General features: G+C 41.5%; 1 protein-coding gene across 1 annotated transcript; it reads left to right on the top strand.

Moving 5' to 3' along the window:
• Positions 1–569: 569 nt before the first annotated feature.
• On the top strand, positions 570–16607 carry LOC119975966 (extracellular calcium-sensing receptor-like). Its single transcript, XM_038815962.1, has 6 exons — positions 570–703; positions 2906–3197; positions 9022–9858; positions 10152–10379; positions 10770–10893; positions 15712–16607. The coding sequence occupies exons 2-6, from the start codon at positions 2940–2942 to the stop codon at positions 16605–16607; spliced, it is 2343 nt and encodes a 780-aa protein (XP_038671890.1). The 5' UTR covers positions 570–703; positions 2906–2939.
• Positions 16608–17061: the final 454 nt, after the last annotated feature.

Here is a 17061-nt window from a genome sequence, read left to right as displayed (position 1 = left end):
TTCACAGTGAAACAGGAACAGGTGGCGCAGTGACCATTAAAGGTCAATGTCACTTAAATACATTTGAATGCCAGATTGGATAATATGCCGCTGGCGATGTTTATGTTTCCAATCACAAGAGACCATCATTGAGAATAAATTGGAAATGCTGTTTCTCTGTTACATACAGATGAAGAATTCACGGTTGATAGAATTACACATTGCCATGGACCCTATAAATATACAGTTTCACGAATGAAAATTAATGATGTCTATATCATAAGAGATCGCCTCGAGCTGTGGAAAAGTTGTTCCCTGAGTGCCACACTGGTGACGTGAGTGATTAAAGAATATAGTTAAGAAGGAAACTTCAATCTCTTGTAGTATTCAGAGGGGGATAGGTTACGTTAATTATTCTGGCACCACCTACTTTCCTCGTTGAGAATATAAAGCCTTTCACTGAAAACCATCGATCATTCATGAATGCGGAGCGCATTTCCATGATCATGATGTACCTCCATCCGTTTTGGGTTCTTTTCTTACTGACTTCAATCGAAACTTTGCTTTCTACAGTCGACCATTTGTGTAAACTTCGGGAGAAGTTCAGCCCCGGAGCATATAAAGATGGAGACATTGTTCTGGGCGGTTTATTCTCCTTACACCTAAGAACAGCTCCGAATTATAACTCGTTTCGAAGCCAACCGTCGCCAGTACGCTGCCTGCAGTGAGTGATAGTTATAGATTTTCAGTCTCTGGTCTGTAAACAGTGCGGGTTATGATTAAATGGCAGTCAACTGTGTGAAATGCGTACCAATGTAATTTGAGTACTTCAACACGTAAAGAAATGTTTGAGTGAACCAGGCTGTAAAGGCTAGGGATTTCTTGTTCGATGTGCGCTACCAGAACTTATCCAGCGTCCATCGAGATATTCTCACCAATGTTTCAAATATGAAATGTTCAGAATGTAAAATCGAGCGGGAGAGCAACCGGCGCTATCAAATTAGGGCAGCACGGTAGCATTGTGGATAGCATAAATGCTTCACAGCTCCAGGGTCCCAGGTTCGATTCCCGGCTGGGTCACTGTCTGTGCAGAGTCTGCACGTCCTCCCCTTGTGTGCGTGGGTCTCCTCCGGGTGCTCCGGTTTCCTCCCACAGTCCAAAGATGTGCTGGTTAGGTGGATTGGCCATGCTAAATTGCCCGTAGTGTCCTAAAAAAGTAATGTTAAGGGGGAGCGTTGTTGGTTATAGGGTGGATACGTGGGTTTGAGTACGGTGATCATGGCTCGGCACAACATCGAGGGCCGAAGGGCCTGTTCTGTGCTGTACTGTTCTATGTTCTATGTTCTAAGAGCCGGTGCAGACTCGATGGGCCGAATGGCCTCCTTCTGCACTGTAGATTCTATGTAAAACTATGTAAAAATCAGCAGACTGCTTAAAGCTCGATAAAATAGAAAATCGCACCCGAGGTCTGGAGAGTGCGATGGACCTCTTGAGTTAGTGTGCAGGCAGTTATATATCTCGCTGCCTTATTGTTCAGATGTAATTCCAGTGACAGAGACGTTAAACGGCTGCAAGGCCTGTTTAACACTGATCAAATACATTCTAGTTTCACCCAGTAGTCGCCAGCACAGTGAATGAGGATTCACCTTTTTTGGGAGAGTTATCCTTTTTTAAAATTAAAAAAAATAAAAATAATTTTTATTGGAATTTTTGAAAAATATATAGCAACAGAACAATAATAATAATAGCAATAATAAACACCCACCGGCACCCGTAACAACGCATGTACCAACCCCCCCCCCCCCAAACCCAATAAACATCAAAATAAATTAACAATAAGCAAATTAACTTAAACAATACCCTCCTGAGACCCCCCCCCTTTCCCCTCTCTCCCCAGGCTGCTGCTGCTGCTTACCTAGTTCCTTATCGTTGAGCCAGAAAGTCAAGGAAAGGCTGCCACCTCCTAAAGAACCCTTGTACCGACCCCCTCAGGGCGAATTTGACCCTCTCCACAAATGAATTAATAATGAAATTATTGACAACAATTTTCTAATTTATGCCCCGCTTGAACATGTTTGCTGAAGTTATATAACCATCAAGGGACTGTGTCAATATACTTTGATTCGTTTGGTGAACGATATTGAGCTCTCTTCATGGTTACTGAGTGACATGGACCAGGTTCATGAAAAGCAAAACTCTTCTTGATATGTTCTTGAAACAGAAAGCTATGAAGGAATACAGAGATTAAATATAGCAATGGGGCACTAAATCGCCAGGACAGCCTTAGGCAGCTGGGTTGTAAAGTCATCATTCGTTACAATTGTACAAAAAAGCACACACTGCAAGTTTAAATGGAATAATTAACTGAAAGGTCCATGGACGACAAGATCTGCAAATAATATATTATATTATCCGTTGGTGGATACTTTGTTGTAGTGATCGATCTCTGGAGGGAGAGATGGTGGCTGACCACAGCGACTTTAACGTAAGGTGTCAGAGTGGGCCAGACTTGAGGAACCAAATTTTATCTGTAATCCTTTTTCCTTCATATTTGTGTAATTGTCCTGGACAGTTTCAGTTATCGAGTTAGCATCATGATGTGAATATTATAATTTTGCGCATCTAGGCCAGTTATCTGTCAAAGAAACCACTGATGAAGCAGCACAGACCTGGAAAATTGTCAGGCGCTTTGCGAGGGTAGTTGAAAAGTTCATAACCAGTAACGTTCGTTAACACAGGGCTAAATCGCTGGCTTTGAAAGCAAACCAAGGCAGGCCAGCAGCACGGTTCAATTCCCGTACCAGCCTCCACGAACAGGCGCCGGAATGTGGCGACTAGGGGCTTTTCACAGTAACTTTATTTGAAACCTACTTGTGACAATAAGCGATTTTCATTTCATTTCATTAATCCTTTGCACATGTGCCAGTTTCAGCCAAAGAGGGCTGCGCTTAGCCCAAACGATGGTCTTCTCCATAGAAGAAATAAACAGGAATGCCGAGTTGCTTCCGAACATAACCCTAGGTTACAAGATCCTTGACAGTTGTGGAACACCCTCTGAGGGACTTAAAGGAGCCCTCAAATTACTTAACGAGGAGGACCAACCCGTTTCCAATTACGCATGCGCTGGGTTTCCATCCGTACCCGTCATTATTGGAGATGGAGGATCATCACAATCTGTCGTAGTTTCAAGGATGCTGGCCCCTTTCAGCGTTGGCATGGTAAGATAATAACTCATTTTCTGAAGCAGTAAGAATTATTCTGCTGGGTGTATACATTAAATCTCAACAGCATTCTTGCTTCTCACTGCTAAAGCTTTTTTGGGTTTGGTTGGTGTGTAATTCTTTCTGGGCAGCAGCACAAAACTGTTCTAGCAAATTGGACGCACATTTAACTGCCCACCCCATCGATTTATTCACTGCAGTCAATGAAACAGAAGATCGGGCATAACATCACAGCGGAAGCTAGTACCTCCGCCTCCGACTTCAGTTGAATTTCACACGCCGGATGCGATTGCGCAGGAAAATTCAAACAATTTATTATTTACCAAAGTATTTGCCACATCAATAAGCATGGCGACCAAATTCAATTGTACCATATGGAATTTTTCATAGTTAGTGGATATTGAAGTAGAATGGGTGCTTCTCGAGTAAAGGGTGGCACGATGGCACTGTGGTTAGTACTGCCGTCTCACAGCGCCAGCGACCGGATTCAATTCTGGCCTCGGGTGACTGCGTGGAGTTTGCACGTTCTCCCGGTGTCTACGTGGGTTTCCTCCGCGTGCTCCAATTTCTTCCACAGTCCATGGATGTGCAGATTAGGTGGATTGGCCACGCTAAATTGCCCCTAAATATTGAAAGATTAGGTAGGGTTAAGGGGATCGGGTTGGATATTCAGCCTCATTAGGGGGCTCTTTCGGATTGTCGGTGTAGCTGAATGGTCTTCTGCACTGTAGGGATTTTATGATTCTATGACTTCTATCGAATCTACAACATGGAAACAGTTAGGCGAAACTGAAGTTCACTATATGTTCATCTGATCCCATCGGGGATTTTTTTTCCATTTCTTTCTTTCACTCTCCTTGTGTCTCCATGTTCCACTTAATTGCATGTGTGATACTCCCTCAAATGTTCCCGTTCCACATTCTGAATGCAATTTGTAAAAAATAAGTTTATCCTGAGCACTCCAGCAGATGTATAGTAGATGTTGACTCTCAATTTGGTCTTTTCATTAATGGAAACGTTTTCTCCTAGTCTTCTCTTTCAAGGCAATGAATGATCTAAAAACCATCAACTTGGTCACCGCAACCGCACCCCACCCGCGCCCCCACACCGCAGGTAGCACTTCTGTGTTCAAGAACCAAGATACCCAGCCTGTTCAGTATTTCCTGATGGTTATAAATTTTCAGTTCCCGTTTCATCTGGATGAATTTATTTCATACTTTTCCCAATATCTTTCTATTACATGGAGATCAGAGACTACATTGTATTCTAAGTTTGATCTAACGAAGATTCGATCCAAATATGATTATAGTTTCCTTTTTTGCATGTCGATTATATGTAATGGAGTCCTAGTTATTGGTTTCCCCATTTCGGGTCTTATTAAGCTGCTACTTTTGGCTGGCTTGCGTATCTGTATGCCTAGGTTCCTATCCTATTTAGACTGTTATCATCAAAGCATGATGTGACTTCCACTAAAAAGCATAATTTCATAATTATCTATGTTGAAATGCATTTGACAATTGCTCGTCCATTCTGTAAATTTGTTAATATATGCTCGTACTTGATGTCATCCGCAAATTTTGCTTCCGAATTCCGAGTCCAAATGGTGAATGTAAGTAGCGATCAAAAATAGTTCCAAAACTGATCCCGTTGAATGCCAATTCCGCATTTTCTCAGCCTAAGAAACTGCTCTTACACTTTCTTTTATGTTCTCTAGACACCATGTTATTCACCCTGCTTCTAATCCCCGACTCTACATACTCCGACTTTAACCATGAGTTTATTCTGCAGTAAGTCGTCGAAAAAGTATTGAAATTACAAATATTTTAAACGAATACATTCTGATTTCCCACCATATCAGTTGAAGAATTTAATAAAACTCGTCAAGCATAGTTAACGCTATTGAAAGCCTTTCTAACAATTGTTTTTATGACAATTTGAGTTTCTGCATTTCTACATTATATTGTTCAGCAAGGATTTCATGATCTGTCCTACCACCAATGAATTGTGGATTTATCAATGTTTCCTTGAATTTGTACTATCTTTTCAAAATATAGGTTTTGCATTAAGTATTTACCAGTTGGCTGACACCATTCCTTTGTGTAATGCAAGATAACATACCTATAACATTGTCGTTTATCTGTTATACCTTCCGTAAGTTATTTCAATGTGCACAGATAAAATCTATTTGAAACAGCATTCTGTCTTGTGTAATTTGGCACACCTAAATCTCCTCTTTCTTAAATTGAACTTTATGTTATCATCTTCAAATGATTGGGGACTGCAAGGGTTATGGTACCGTGTCTCTTACTACAGACCCCGCCTCAGAACAGGGGCAGCTATATTATAAGATTTGACAAGACATCACTCTAAATGTGCCTAGGGGCAGCATGGTAGCATGGTGGTTAGCATAAATGCTTCACAGCTCCAGGGTCCCAGGTTCGATTCCCGGCTGGGTCACTGTCTGTGCGGAGTCTGCATGTCCTCCCCGTGTGTGCGTGGGTTTCCTCCGGGTGCTCTGGTTTCCTCCCACAGTCCAAAGATGTGCGTGTTAGGTGGATTGGCTATGCTAAATTGCCCGTAGTGCCCTTAAAAGTAAGGTAGGGGGGAGGGGGGGGGGGGTTGTTGAATTACGGGTATAGGGTGGATAAGTGGGTTTGAGTAGGGTGATCATTGCTCGGCACAACATCGAGGGCCGAAGGGCCTGTGCTGTGCTGTACTGTTCTATGTTCTAACACAGTCTGCAGCAGTTCAAGAACGCAGCTCAGCAGAATGTTTTTGAAGGGCAATTAAGGATGGGCAAAAGTGTTTCCTAGCCCGCATTGTCCACATCCCACGTATTAATATTCAAAAAGGATACAGTTTCAGTCTGGATATGGAGACGCCAGATGGTTGCCAGCTCTTTGAGGCTGAAGTGCTGTGGTTAACACCTTCCAGTTGCGATTGAGAGCGGATGTAGATCAGTAATTGTTTGGTGAAGCTGGGGAATTTGGGGCTGAGAGAGGCAAGGGATGATTAGTTCGTTGGGAGGGTTCAGAGAGACCCAGGGGCAGTCTCATCTCAGTGAAGCTGGAAATTGGGGGAACGCAAATCCCGTGTCCAGTGACGATCTGCTCAGAATAGCTAGAGAGCTAGAATCATGCTGGTTACTAAATAATGATGAATGTAATGGCATTTTTATTTCGGGAGAGGACATTGAGCAACAGGAATGCAAGCAGTTGAGCAATTCAGAGTTGAAATGACCTTCAAGGCAAATCAGAGGCTAGATCTTAAAAACAGAGGAGATGAAATACAATACGACCAAAAGACAGAGGAGCAGAATTATGCCACTCGGCCCATCGAGTCTGCTCCGCCATTCAATCATGGCTGATATTTTGTCATTCCCATTCTCCCGCCTTCTCACCATAACCCTGATCCCGTCATTCATCAAGAACCTATCTACCTCTGTCTGAAAGACACTCAGTGACATTCAAGACCAGAGCCTTCTGCGGCAGAGGTCCACAGATTCACTACCTTCTGACCAAAGGAATTCCTCCTCCTCTCTGTTTTAAAGGATGGTCCCTTTAGTCTGAGATGGTGTCATCTGCTTCTAGTTTCTCCTCCAAGTGAAAGCATGCTCTCCACGTCCACTCTGTCCAGGCTTCGCAGTATCCTGGATTTTTTGAAAAGATCCCCCATCATCCTTCTAAGCTTCAACGAGTACAGACTCAGAGTTCTCCATCGTTCCTCATACGACAAGTTCTTCGTTCCAGGGATCATTCTTGTGATGCTGCTCTGGACACTTTCCAAGGCCAGCACATCCTTCCTTAGATACAGGGCCCAAAACTGCTCACAATACACCAAATGGTATCTGACCAGAGCCTTATACAGCCTCAGAAGTACATCCCTTGTCTTGTATTCTAGCCCTCTTGACATGAATGCTAACATTGCATTTGCCTTCTTAACTGCCGACTGAACCTGCACATTAACCTTAAGAGAATCGTGAAGAATGCTTCAGGCGTCCTAAGCATTTCCCATTTAGAAAATAGTCAATGCCTAAATTCCTCTTTCCAAAGTGCATAACCTCACAATTTTCCACATTGTATTTCATTTGCAACTTAATTGACACTCTCCTAACTGGTCCAAATCTTTCAGCAGCTCCCTTGTTTCCACAATACTACCTGCCTTCTACAGATCTTTGTATCATCTGCAAACTTGCAACAGTGCTTTCAGTTCCTTCTCCCAGGTCATTAATGCATATTGTGAAAAGCTGTGGTCCCCGCACAGACCACCGGGGCACACCACAAGTCACTGGCTGCCATCCTGAAATAGACCACGTTATCCTCTCTCTCTGTGTTCTGCCAGTCAGCCAATCATCTATCCATGCCAGGATCTTACCCTTAACACCATGGGCTTTAAAGTTATTTAATAATCTTCAATGTGGCACTTTGTCAAATGCCTTCTGTAAATCTAAATATATCACGGCCACTGGTTCTCCTTTGTCTAACTTCCTTGTTACCTGCTCAAAGAACTCTGACAGAATTGTCAGACACGACCGCCCTTTGACAAAGCCATGCTGACTCCGTTCTATTTTGCCATGCACTTCCAAGTACTTTGCAATCTCATCTTTAATAACAGACTCTAAATTCTTACCAATGACAGAAGTCAGGCCAACCAGCCTATAATTTCCCGTCTTCTGCCTCCCTCCATCCATACCTCAGCAGGAAGATAGGAATAATGAATTATGTAACTCATCGTGATTTCTGAGGTCTTGGGGATAAGGGATATGTGGGCAGGGTGATGTTGCTGCGAATTTCAGGGAAATTGACTGGTTTATAACTGCCAATTAATGTGTAGTTTCCGATGTGTTCCATCCCAATCTGCCTGTATTTTCGTGTTTACCTCGTATTGATTCAATATGTTAGATTATAAGATCGATAGTATTGTCTGTTTGCTTTGTCGATGCTTATATAGTAAATGTCTTTTTGTTTGTTCAAAACAGTGGAATCTTCTGGCTTCATTCTCTTAATATGTAACTGGGCCTTCAAATTTCGTCTACTTTACAACACAGGTTACAGGTCCCAAATCAGATAGTAACGGAATTTGGGGGTCTCACTCAGGAGAGTAACGCAATTCGGGACCTGGTCCGGGTGCAAAACAAATTGGGATGTTGTGTCAAAATAGTTATCGAATTGGATGAAGGCAAAGTTAAAATTTAGCTGCCTGTTTGACGTCAAACTTCAAAATCCGAGCTCAATTCCATTGTAAATTTCGAAGATACATCCATAACACAAGAAATATTGTACATTTTGAAGGCACTTGGAAGGTACCTGTGCTTATAAAAATAAATAAAGGCCAGTAAAAATCCCTAAATATCCAGATGTCATTATGTGAGCATATTTTATTTGAAATTATTCCAATCGCCCGACATAATGTTCAAATGAAGCGGTTACTTAATATAAGTGGAACAAATAATGCCCATTAATATTGAGCCATGGTTTATATACCTCAAAGTATTAGGACCCATTTTGTTCGAATGTTCCGTCACATTAGTTATTTTATAATTACTGCTTTTACTGTCGCAATTATCAAGTTACATTTATTCAAATTTTGCAAATATTTTAAACCTAGAGATCAATAATAGCAGCAGTGTGTGAGAGAAATTTTATCACAAATGCGTCAACACACATTTAATAAAATTTGCTCAAGCAGCTATTGTAGCTTTACGGTACAGAAGCATACATTGTCGATGAATTAACCAACAAAAAACACGATGGTAACTAATACACTGGCATTATTAACTCTGGCACTTTTGAGTCTTCTAAATTACATATTCCTTTTACAGATCAGTTACTTTTCTTCCTGCACCTGCCTAAGTGACAAGCACGAGTTTCCAACATTTTTCAGAACCATTCCCAGCGATGCCGTTCAAATCAAAGCATTAGTCAGGCTTGTCCAGCATTTTAAATGGACTTGGGTTGGAGTCGTCGCACAAGACAATGATTATGGCCGATTTGGAATGATGGCATTTATTGAAGAGATTGCCAAATTTGAAACATGTGTTGCGTTTATTGAGTTCATCTCACCTGTTGGTCTTTCAGAGAGATTGCCTCAAGTTGTGGAGAGAATTAAAACGTCATCTGCTAAGGTGATCATAATATTTTGTGCAGAAAGGTTCACGGCTGCTTTGGTGAAAGAATTCATCCTGCATAACGTTACTGGCATCCAGCTGATAGCTAGTGAAGCCTGGATCACATCAGTCCAACTATGGACTGCAGACACTCTGAAAATATTGTCTGGGACAATTGGATTTGGAATCAGGAGAGTAGAAATTCCAGGACTGAGAGAGTTTTTGGTCAAACTTCATCCTTCCACAGAACCACACAACCCGTTTGTCGAAGAACTCTGGCGGGAAGTTTTTGGCTGCAGTGTAAAAATCTCAAATCAAACACTGGTAGGAACTCTATCATCAGCTTCTTTCGAACCGTGCACAGGTTCCGAGAATTTGGAGGCAACTGAGACTACATACGCCGATGTGTCGGAGTTACGCGGTTCCTATAATGTTTACAAAGCTGTATACGCTGTGGCCCATGCCCTTCATAATCTACAATTATGTGAAAATGGAAAAGGCCCGTTTGCCAACAAAACCTGTGGTGGAAAGTCAAATATTGTACCTTGGCAGGTAGGTTAGTAATTGAATTAAGTAATTATATATCGTCTATGTCTGAGATAGATGAAAGATCTAAAAGTAAAAATACACCAGGAAGTTGCAAAGAAACCATTCCGTCAGAAATGTCGTTTCAGTAGATGTCTATTAAATCAGAAATCTTACCTGGAAGTAATGTTGCAATGATGTTGAGATTCTTATCTGTGCAATTGAATGGTAAATCATGTTCTATGGGTTGAATGGCCTTCTGCTGCTCATTTGTGAGATATTTGCACTTTTTATTAAGGCAATTCCATCATTTCTTAAAGCTGTTGCACTATATAAAGGAGGTGAAATTTATCAATCATTTCGGTGAAGAAGTAAGCTTTGATAAGAATGGTGATCCAGTCGCTTCTTATGATCTGATAAACTGGCAGCAGGGCGCAGATGGGACTGTTCAGTTTGTTGAAGTTGGTTATTATGATGCAGCATTGCCGCCTGGAAAGGAACTCCAGATGGATAAAAATCGAATCATTTGGCATCAAGGAAACAACATAGTAAGGACTTTTTAATATCTATGTGCCTTTTGGGTTTAGCATCAGATATTTATACCAAACTTATTTTGAACAAATAGTCTTTATTTAACAAAATCAAATAAACAATCTCCAACGTGGGTATCACTGAGAAGGCTGGGATTTATTGGCCATTCCTTGTTATCTTGAAGAGATAGTTTGGCTTTCCTGATCAAATGTTGGTGACGACTTGGTGTGATCGGGGTAGTTTGGAAGACATTTAAGTGTAAAACACTCTGATATATGACCGCACGAGTCTATAATGCAGCTTGGGTGAGGTTTCCTTTCACAGAAGTTAGTGCTTAACCAAGTGTGTTGTTGACGAAAATCGAACCTTTTTGTCGTTGTTTACTGGTAGATTTGCTCTTTCCGCAGGCACCAGTGTCAGTTTGCAGCAAAAGCTGCTTCGCAGGGACAAGAAAAGCGGCTCAAAAGGGCCAACCTATTTGCTGCTTTGACTGTGTGCCATGTGCTGAAGGAACGATTAGTAATCAAACAGGTATGGTATGCAATATATGGTTCTTCTATATCGCCAAAATAATAGGAAATGAAAATGAAATGCAACTCGCTTATTGTCACGAGCAGGCTTCAATGAAGTTACTGTGAAAAGCCCCTAATCGCCACATTCTGGCGCCTGTTCGGAGAGGCTGGTACGGGAATTGAACCGTGCTGCTGGCCTGCCTTCGTTTGTTATAAAAGCCAGCGATTTAGCCCAGTGTGCTAAACCAGCCCCTAATAACAAGAAATAGAACTGATACCCATTTAAAATGTGGAGCAAATATGTATGATTCCCGAGTCATTGTGTAACAATTAGTAGGGGCAGGTTCAGAGAAAATGTGAGAAGTATGAAGAAACGGAATGGAGGTACAACATAGAATAGTCAAATTACAGAATAATTATTTTATCAAAGAATTAACAATCATAGAATTTACAGTGCAGAAGGAGGCCATTTTCCACATCGAGCCTCCACCTGCTCTTGGATAGAGCACCCTACCCAAGGTCCACACCTCCACCCCATCCCCATAACACAATAACCCCACCAAAAACGAAGGGCAATTTTGGACGCTAAGGGAAATTTAGCATGGCCAGTCCATCTAACCTTCACATCTTTGGACTGTGGGAGGAAACCGGAGCACCCTGAGGAAACTCACGCACATATGGGAGAACGTGCAGACTCCACACAGACAGTGAACCAAGCCGGGAATCGAACCTGGGATCCTGGAGCTGTGAAGCAATTGTGCTAATCACAATGCTACCGTGCCACCCTAATTCATAGGGCCAAGTAAGTTCAATTTACTCTCTCTGCCGATAGCTAGGCTGAAGTAATGTCATTGGCAGGAGGAAATGCTTAAATGTTTGAAAACCTACGAACCTCTGGGGATACTTTATGTTTTTTGAAAATAATTTAGAGTTTGGCGTGAACATTCGGGCGATCATGTCAAATATGAAAGCGGTGCTGGACACCAGCATAGCCACAGTACATTACTAAAATATAAATCAAGCTAACATAACTGTTATAGGAGCGGCGTTATCAGAACCCCAAAATGTATCATGGAGTTCAACCAACCTCTCCCTTTAATGTATTATTGCTTTTGAAGCACGCAGCTTGGTCTCCAGGTGTGGTATTACAATTATGAACACGTGGGTTTTGAAACACAAAACAATGTTTATTCCATGAATTCAACTTAACCGTTTTAAATAAACGTTGGATCATTTACCACCCCTTACTTCAAAGATAACCCCGAAAATAATACAACACTAAATAATACCTCAAAATGTTCCTTCAACACTTCAAACACGTAACACCTTTAAACAGAAATACATCAGGTTAAAGACATTACTATTATAACTTTAAATCACCCAAATGATTCAGAGATAGTCTTTCCTGGCAGAGATCACCGCATATCCAGCTCACTGCAAACACAGAGACACCCAAGCTCTTTTTTCTCAAAACAGAAACTAAAAGCCTGCAAAATGGCTGAGCTAAAAACCCAGCTCCACCCACACTCTGACATCACTTCAGTAATATGAGCCGCTCCATTTCGTAAAGTTACATTACTTAAACATCCATTTCTTAAAGGTACTCTCACATGACATAAATCACGCAGGCCACCATTGAACCATTTGGTGATATTGGTAATCATGGTGAAACAGACCAGAGGAAAGTGACAGTTCGTTTGATATACCATCCACTTCATGCGACCACAGTATGCCAATTGCAACGCGATTGATCTTGCTTAATCCGTGTAAGCATTTGGAGCGATGATCAAAAACAAACTTCTGGATGAGCTGTCTGCAAACAAAACGTAAACTTCACTCAACTAAGCATTTAGGAAACACAGTTTCACCAATTTTGTCGACCTCTCTGACAAAGCAGCAACCGGTGAGCAATGGGGAATGTTATATCATGCGACTACCCAGATTTACAAAAAAATGATTGCAACAAATTTTGATATTAGAAGGCGGCGGTCCAATGTAAATCGGCGCATGATTGGGTAGAATTTTACAGAGATGCCGAATACAGAGAAATGTTCAGTAAACATTGCTCTGGTTAGATAAGCAATATCAAGGCAGGCGTGTTTCCGATATTCATCTTTGCTGACGCAGTTCTAGAAACACAATTTTATTTAGTTTATAGCCATTACTTACATTCCGACACACTATGAAATCTTGCAAAACCTGGAGGTGGTAACAGGAAAATTAGAGGACATGGCGCGCCGTGTTTAATTTGACAGAAGACACATCATGCCGACAGCGGTGAAGTGTTTTGCTTGGGAAGGAAATATACCTCAATGCACGTATTGAAATCTGACAGTGAATTAGCCCCAGAAGGGGCTGTAAGAAAATTGAGGTTAAACATTCATCGCTGCTGTTTGAAATCAATTAGTATAAAAACTCTCATAGTTGGAGTTCATACGCTGTGTAAAGGTTGGCAATTAGTTGTGTCCTATCTTGTGATAGCAGCAAGGTACCATAGTGGTTAGCACAGTTACTTCACAGCTCCAGGTTCCTTGGTTCGATTCCCAGCGTATGTCGCTGTCTGTGCGGTGTCTGCACGTTCTCCTCGTGTCTGCGTGGGTTTCCTCCGGGTGCTCAGATTTCCTCCCACAGTTCAAAAATGTGCAGATTAGATTGATTGGACTTGCTAAATTACCCTTAGAGTCCAAAAAGGTTGGGTGGGGTATTGGTTTATGGGGTGGATGTGTGGGCTTGGGTAGGGTGTCCCTTCCATGGGCCGATGCAGACTCGACGGGCCGAATGGCCTCCTTCTGCACTGTAAATTCCATGATGTATGATGATTCTATGATTGTTCAGTTAATGGCAAGAAGCCACAAGCTAGTGCCAGTGATTTAGTGTTTCTCCACAAGGTGCATTGCAGAATGCCTCAGAGATGTAAATGTCAAAGTCACTTATCTTCGTGTTTAAATCTCTCTCCACTGAGATTGTCCAGTATTTTCTGTTTTTGTGTCAGACTCCACCAACCGCAGTAACTTGCTTTGTTGAGTGTGGTGCAACTCTGCTTTTAAGGTCTAAGTTATAATTACCTTTGAACAACCTCTGTAGCTTTCAAAGATTGATTTACTACTTTGGACTTTCAAATCTGTTCATTATGCAACAAAAACGTAGACGTCAAACATAGAAATGTTACTAATATTTATTTATCACATATTACTTTCTATCTTAATCTCTAAATATTTTCTCAATCCTATGAGAGCACATGAGGGGAATAAAATTATGTGGTTAACAGCTCACCCTCTGACGACCCTAACAGCTTTCCATTCCCACAAGACAATATCAGGAGGGTGATAGAATACTCTACACTTGCCTGTATGAGTGCAGCTCTAAAAACTCTGAAGAACAGTTATACCATCCAGGGCCACACAGCCTGCTTGCCTGCTTGATCAGGGCCCTGCCCACCAACTTATGCATTGCAGCAAATCATCAAGCTTCCTTCTTTAGCAATTTCCAAAAGTGCGATCACTACCACTTACAAGAAAAATGGCATGAGATTCACCTTGTGAAATATCACCACATGCGCATTTCCCCAAAAGACTAACCATTCTAACTGGAACCATATCGGTAGATCTCCAGTGTCACTGTCAAAATCTTGGGTTTCCCTTTCTGACGACGTCTACAGCACACTGTCTGCTGTAGTTCAAGGACAGTAGTCTTGATGCAATGAAAATCTATTAGTAATGTAGAGGCATGGCCTAAGGCTCCTGAGACATAGGTTCAGATATCACCACAACAATTGGTGAATTTTACTTCAATTAAATTAATAAATGTGAAATTTAAAAATCGTCACAGCAGTGATGTTTATCCAACTGCCTGAGGGTGGCAAAAACACGCCTGGTTCACTAATGCACTTAAAAGGATGATATCTGCTGTATTTAACCGGAATTGATATTCCAGACCCATTGCACTGTGGTTGACATTCACCGTCCTCTGAAATTGCAGCTACCAATCCGTCATATCAAAACTGCTACAGAAACGAAGTGTGGGTTCACAAACCAGACATTGACTGTAGGGTTTCAAGATGGCTGTTCGCCAACACCTTCTCAAGGGAATTTAGGGATAGGCAATAAATAGCTGGCCAGCGAACATCAAGAACAAAACAAAATCCAAATATGCAGCAATTCAGGGACAAAAACAATTAAACTTATTGTAGACGGATAACTTTCCACGTGGACATTACCCGTGTCTATAGAACTTCAGCGAAAGTGGAATGGAAACTCCGGAGTTACAACATAAACTATTCGCACCATTGATCTGGGCATATGGCGTTTGTTCCGCCGAGTCAAGGAAGAAATCTGGGAATGGGTCTCCAATTTGATGCCCACGGTTCGATTGGCGATGGCGATCGTCTACTCGTTATAGAAGCTGTTTAATTTGGACTTTCATTGAGCAAAATATAGGATATGAATATATATCTTCGCCCTAGGAATTAAGTGCTTATGATCTGATCTAATAGTAGAATGCAGGAGTTGAGACCAAGATCTGGCAAATTCTGGCAAACGAAATGGTGAAGGTAAAATAAGAGGAAGAAGAATCCAGTTAGAAAGAGCCAAATTTCCGATTGATCCAAGGAAGTTACTTTTCAATTAGAAATTAGGCAGCATCTTGACTAGATAGCGTGTAGTGACGAAAACCGTTACCATGATGTATGCAACATCTAAAATCAAGAGGCATTTTCACATAAATGGATTGAACTAACTGGTCTGCTACATGTGTTAATTAATTTGTAACGATGAAAATGTTGAACTCCCGATGCTGCACTAAAACATACAACTACCGATATTCTTTAATTCTTCTGCAGATTCGCTGGAGTGCCTAATCTGTCCATTACAAGATTGGTCTAATGAACGAAGAGATCAATGCATTCCAAAATATGTTGAATTTCTCTCATTTTACGACACCATGGGAATAACGCTCACGGCGGTTTCACTGTTTGGAACTTGTATCACAGGAGTTGTTGCAGCTGTTTTCTTGTATTCCCTAAACACTCCCATTGTAAGGGCCAACAATTCGGAACTAAGTTTCCTTCTGTTAATCTCATTAATACTCTGCTTTCTGTGCTCCATTGCATTCATTGGACAGCCAACGCCATGGTCATGTATGGTGCGCCACACTGTGTTTGGGGTGAGCTTTGTTCTGTGCATTTCCTGTGTTCTTAGTAAAACTCTGGTCGTCCTGATGGCATTTAAAGCAACGCTCCCGGCCAGTAATGTGATGAAATGGTTTGGACCCAAACAACAAAGATCAATCGTCTTTCTCTGCACATTGATTCAAATTATAATATGTGCGATCTGGTTGGTGACATCTCCCCCACTCCCATCTAAAAACACCAAGTATCAAAGTGCAAAGATTATCCTTGAGTGTGACGTGGGTTCCACAGTTGCTTTCTGCTGTGTGTTCGGTTACATCGGGTTCTTAGCGGGTATATGTTTTCTTTTAGCCTTCTTGGCCCGGGCCTTACCCGACAAGTTCAATGAAGCTAAGTTTATAACATTCAGCATGCTCATCTTTTTTGCAGTTTGGGTAACTTTCATCCCAGCCTACATAAGCACTCCCGGAAAATACACGGTGGCTGTGGAAATATTCGCAATCTTGGCATCGAGCTTTGGGTTGCTGATCTGCATCTTTGCTCCAAAGTGTTTCATTATTTTGTTAAGACCCGAAGAGAACTCCAAGAAACGGCTGATGGCTAAGTAGATGCAAATTGAATGATTTAAATACGAAAACATAGTCACTAATCGACGAAAATTGTTGCTATTTAAGTTGTTGCTGCAGGTTACATTTATGGAGTGCTGTTTTGTTGGAATATTTATTTGAAAAAAGAAAATATCCTACCCCTGTTCCAGTCCAAAATGGCATGCAACTTTCTGTAATCGAAGTAACTTCAATAAAATTATTAGCGAGTAAAAAAGCTTCCGAAGCAAAATTCCACTTTACCACCTGCCAGTAGTGTTGTGAGGCATCACCAAACTGTATCGATTTTCTCTCGATCACAATTCGCTTGGACATGAAAGTCTGGTTCTTTCGTGGATGGGTGATCCGCTCAATTACGGTAAAAGTGAAAATTGCGCAATGCCTCTGTGCTGTTGTAGATGATCGATTGTTACTTTATTTGACAATGTCAACATGAAAATTTCCCAATATTTATTTC

The sequence above is a fragment of the Scyliorhinus canicula genome, chromosome 13 (assembly GCF_902713615.1).
Source record: "Scyliorhinus canicula chromosome 13, sScyCan1.1, whole genome shotgun sequence".
Taxonomy (NCBI): domain Eukaryota; kingdom Metazoa; phylum Chordata; class Chondrichthyes; order Carcharhiniformes; family Scyliorhinidae; genus Scyliorhinus; species Scyliorhinus canicula.
The sequence above is the reverse complement of the archived record's forward strand: the minus strand, read 5'-3'. Positions and strand labels throughout refer to the sequence as shown.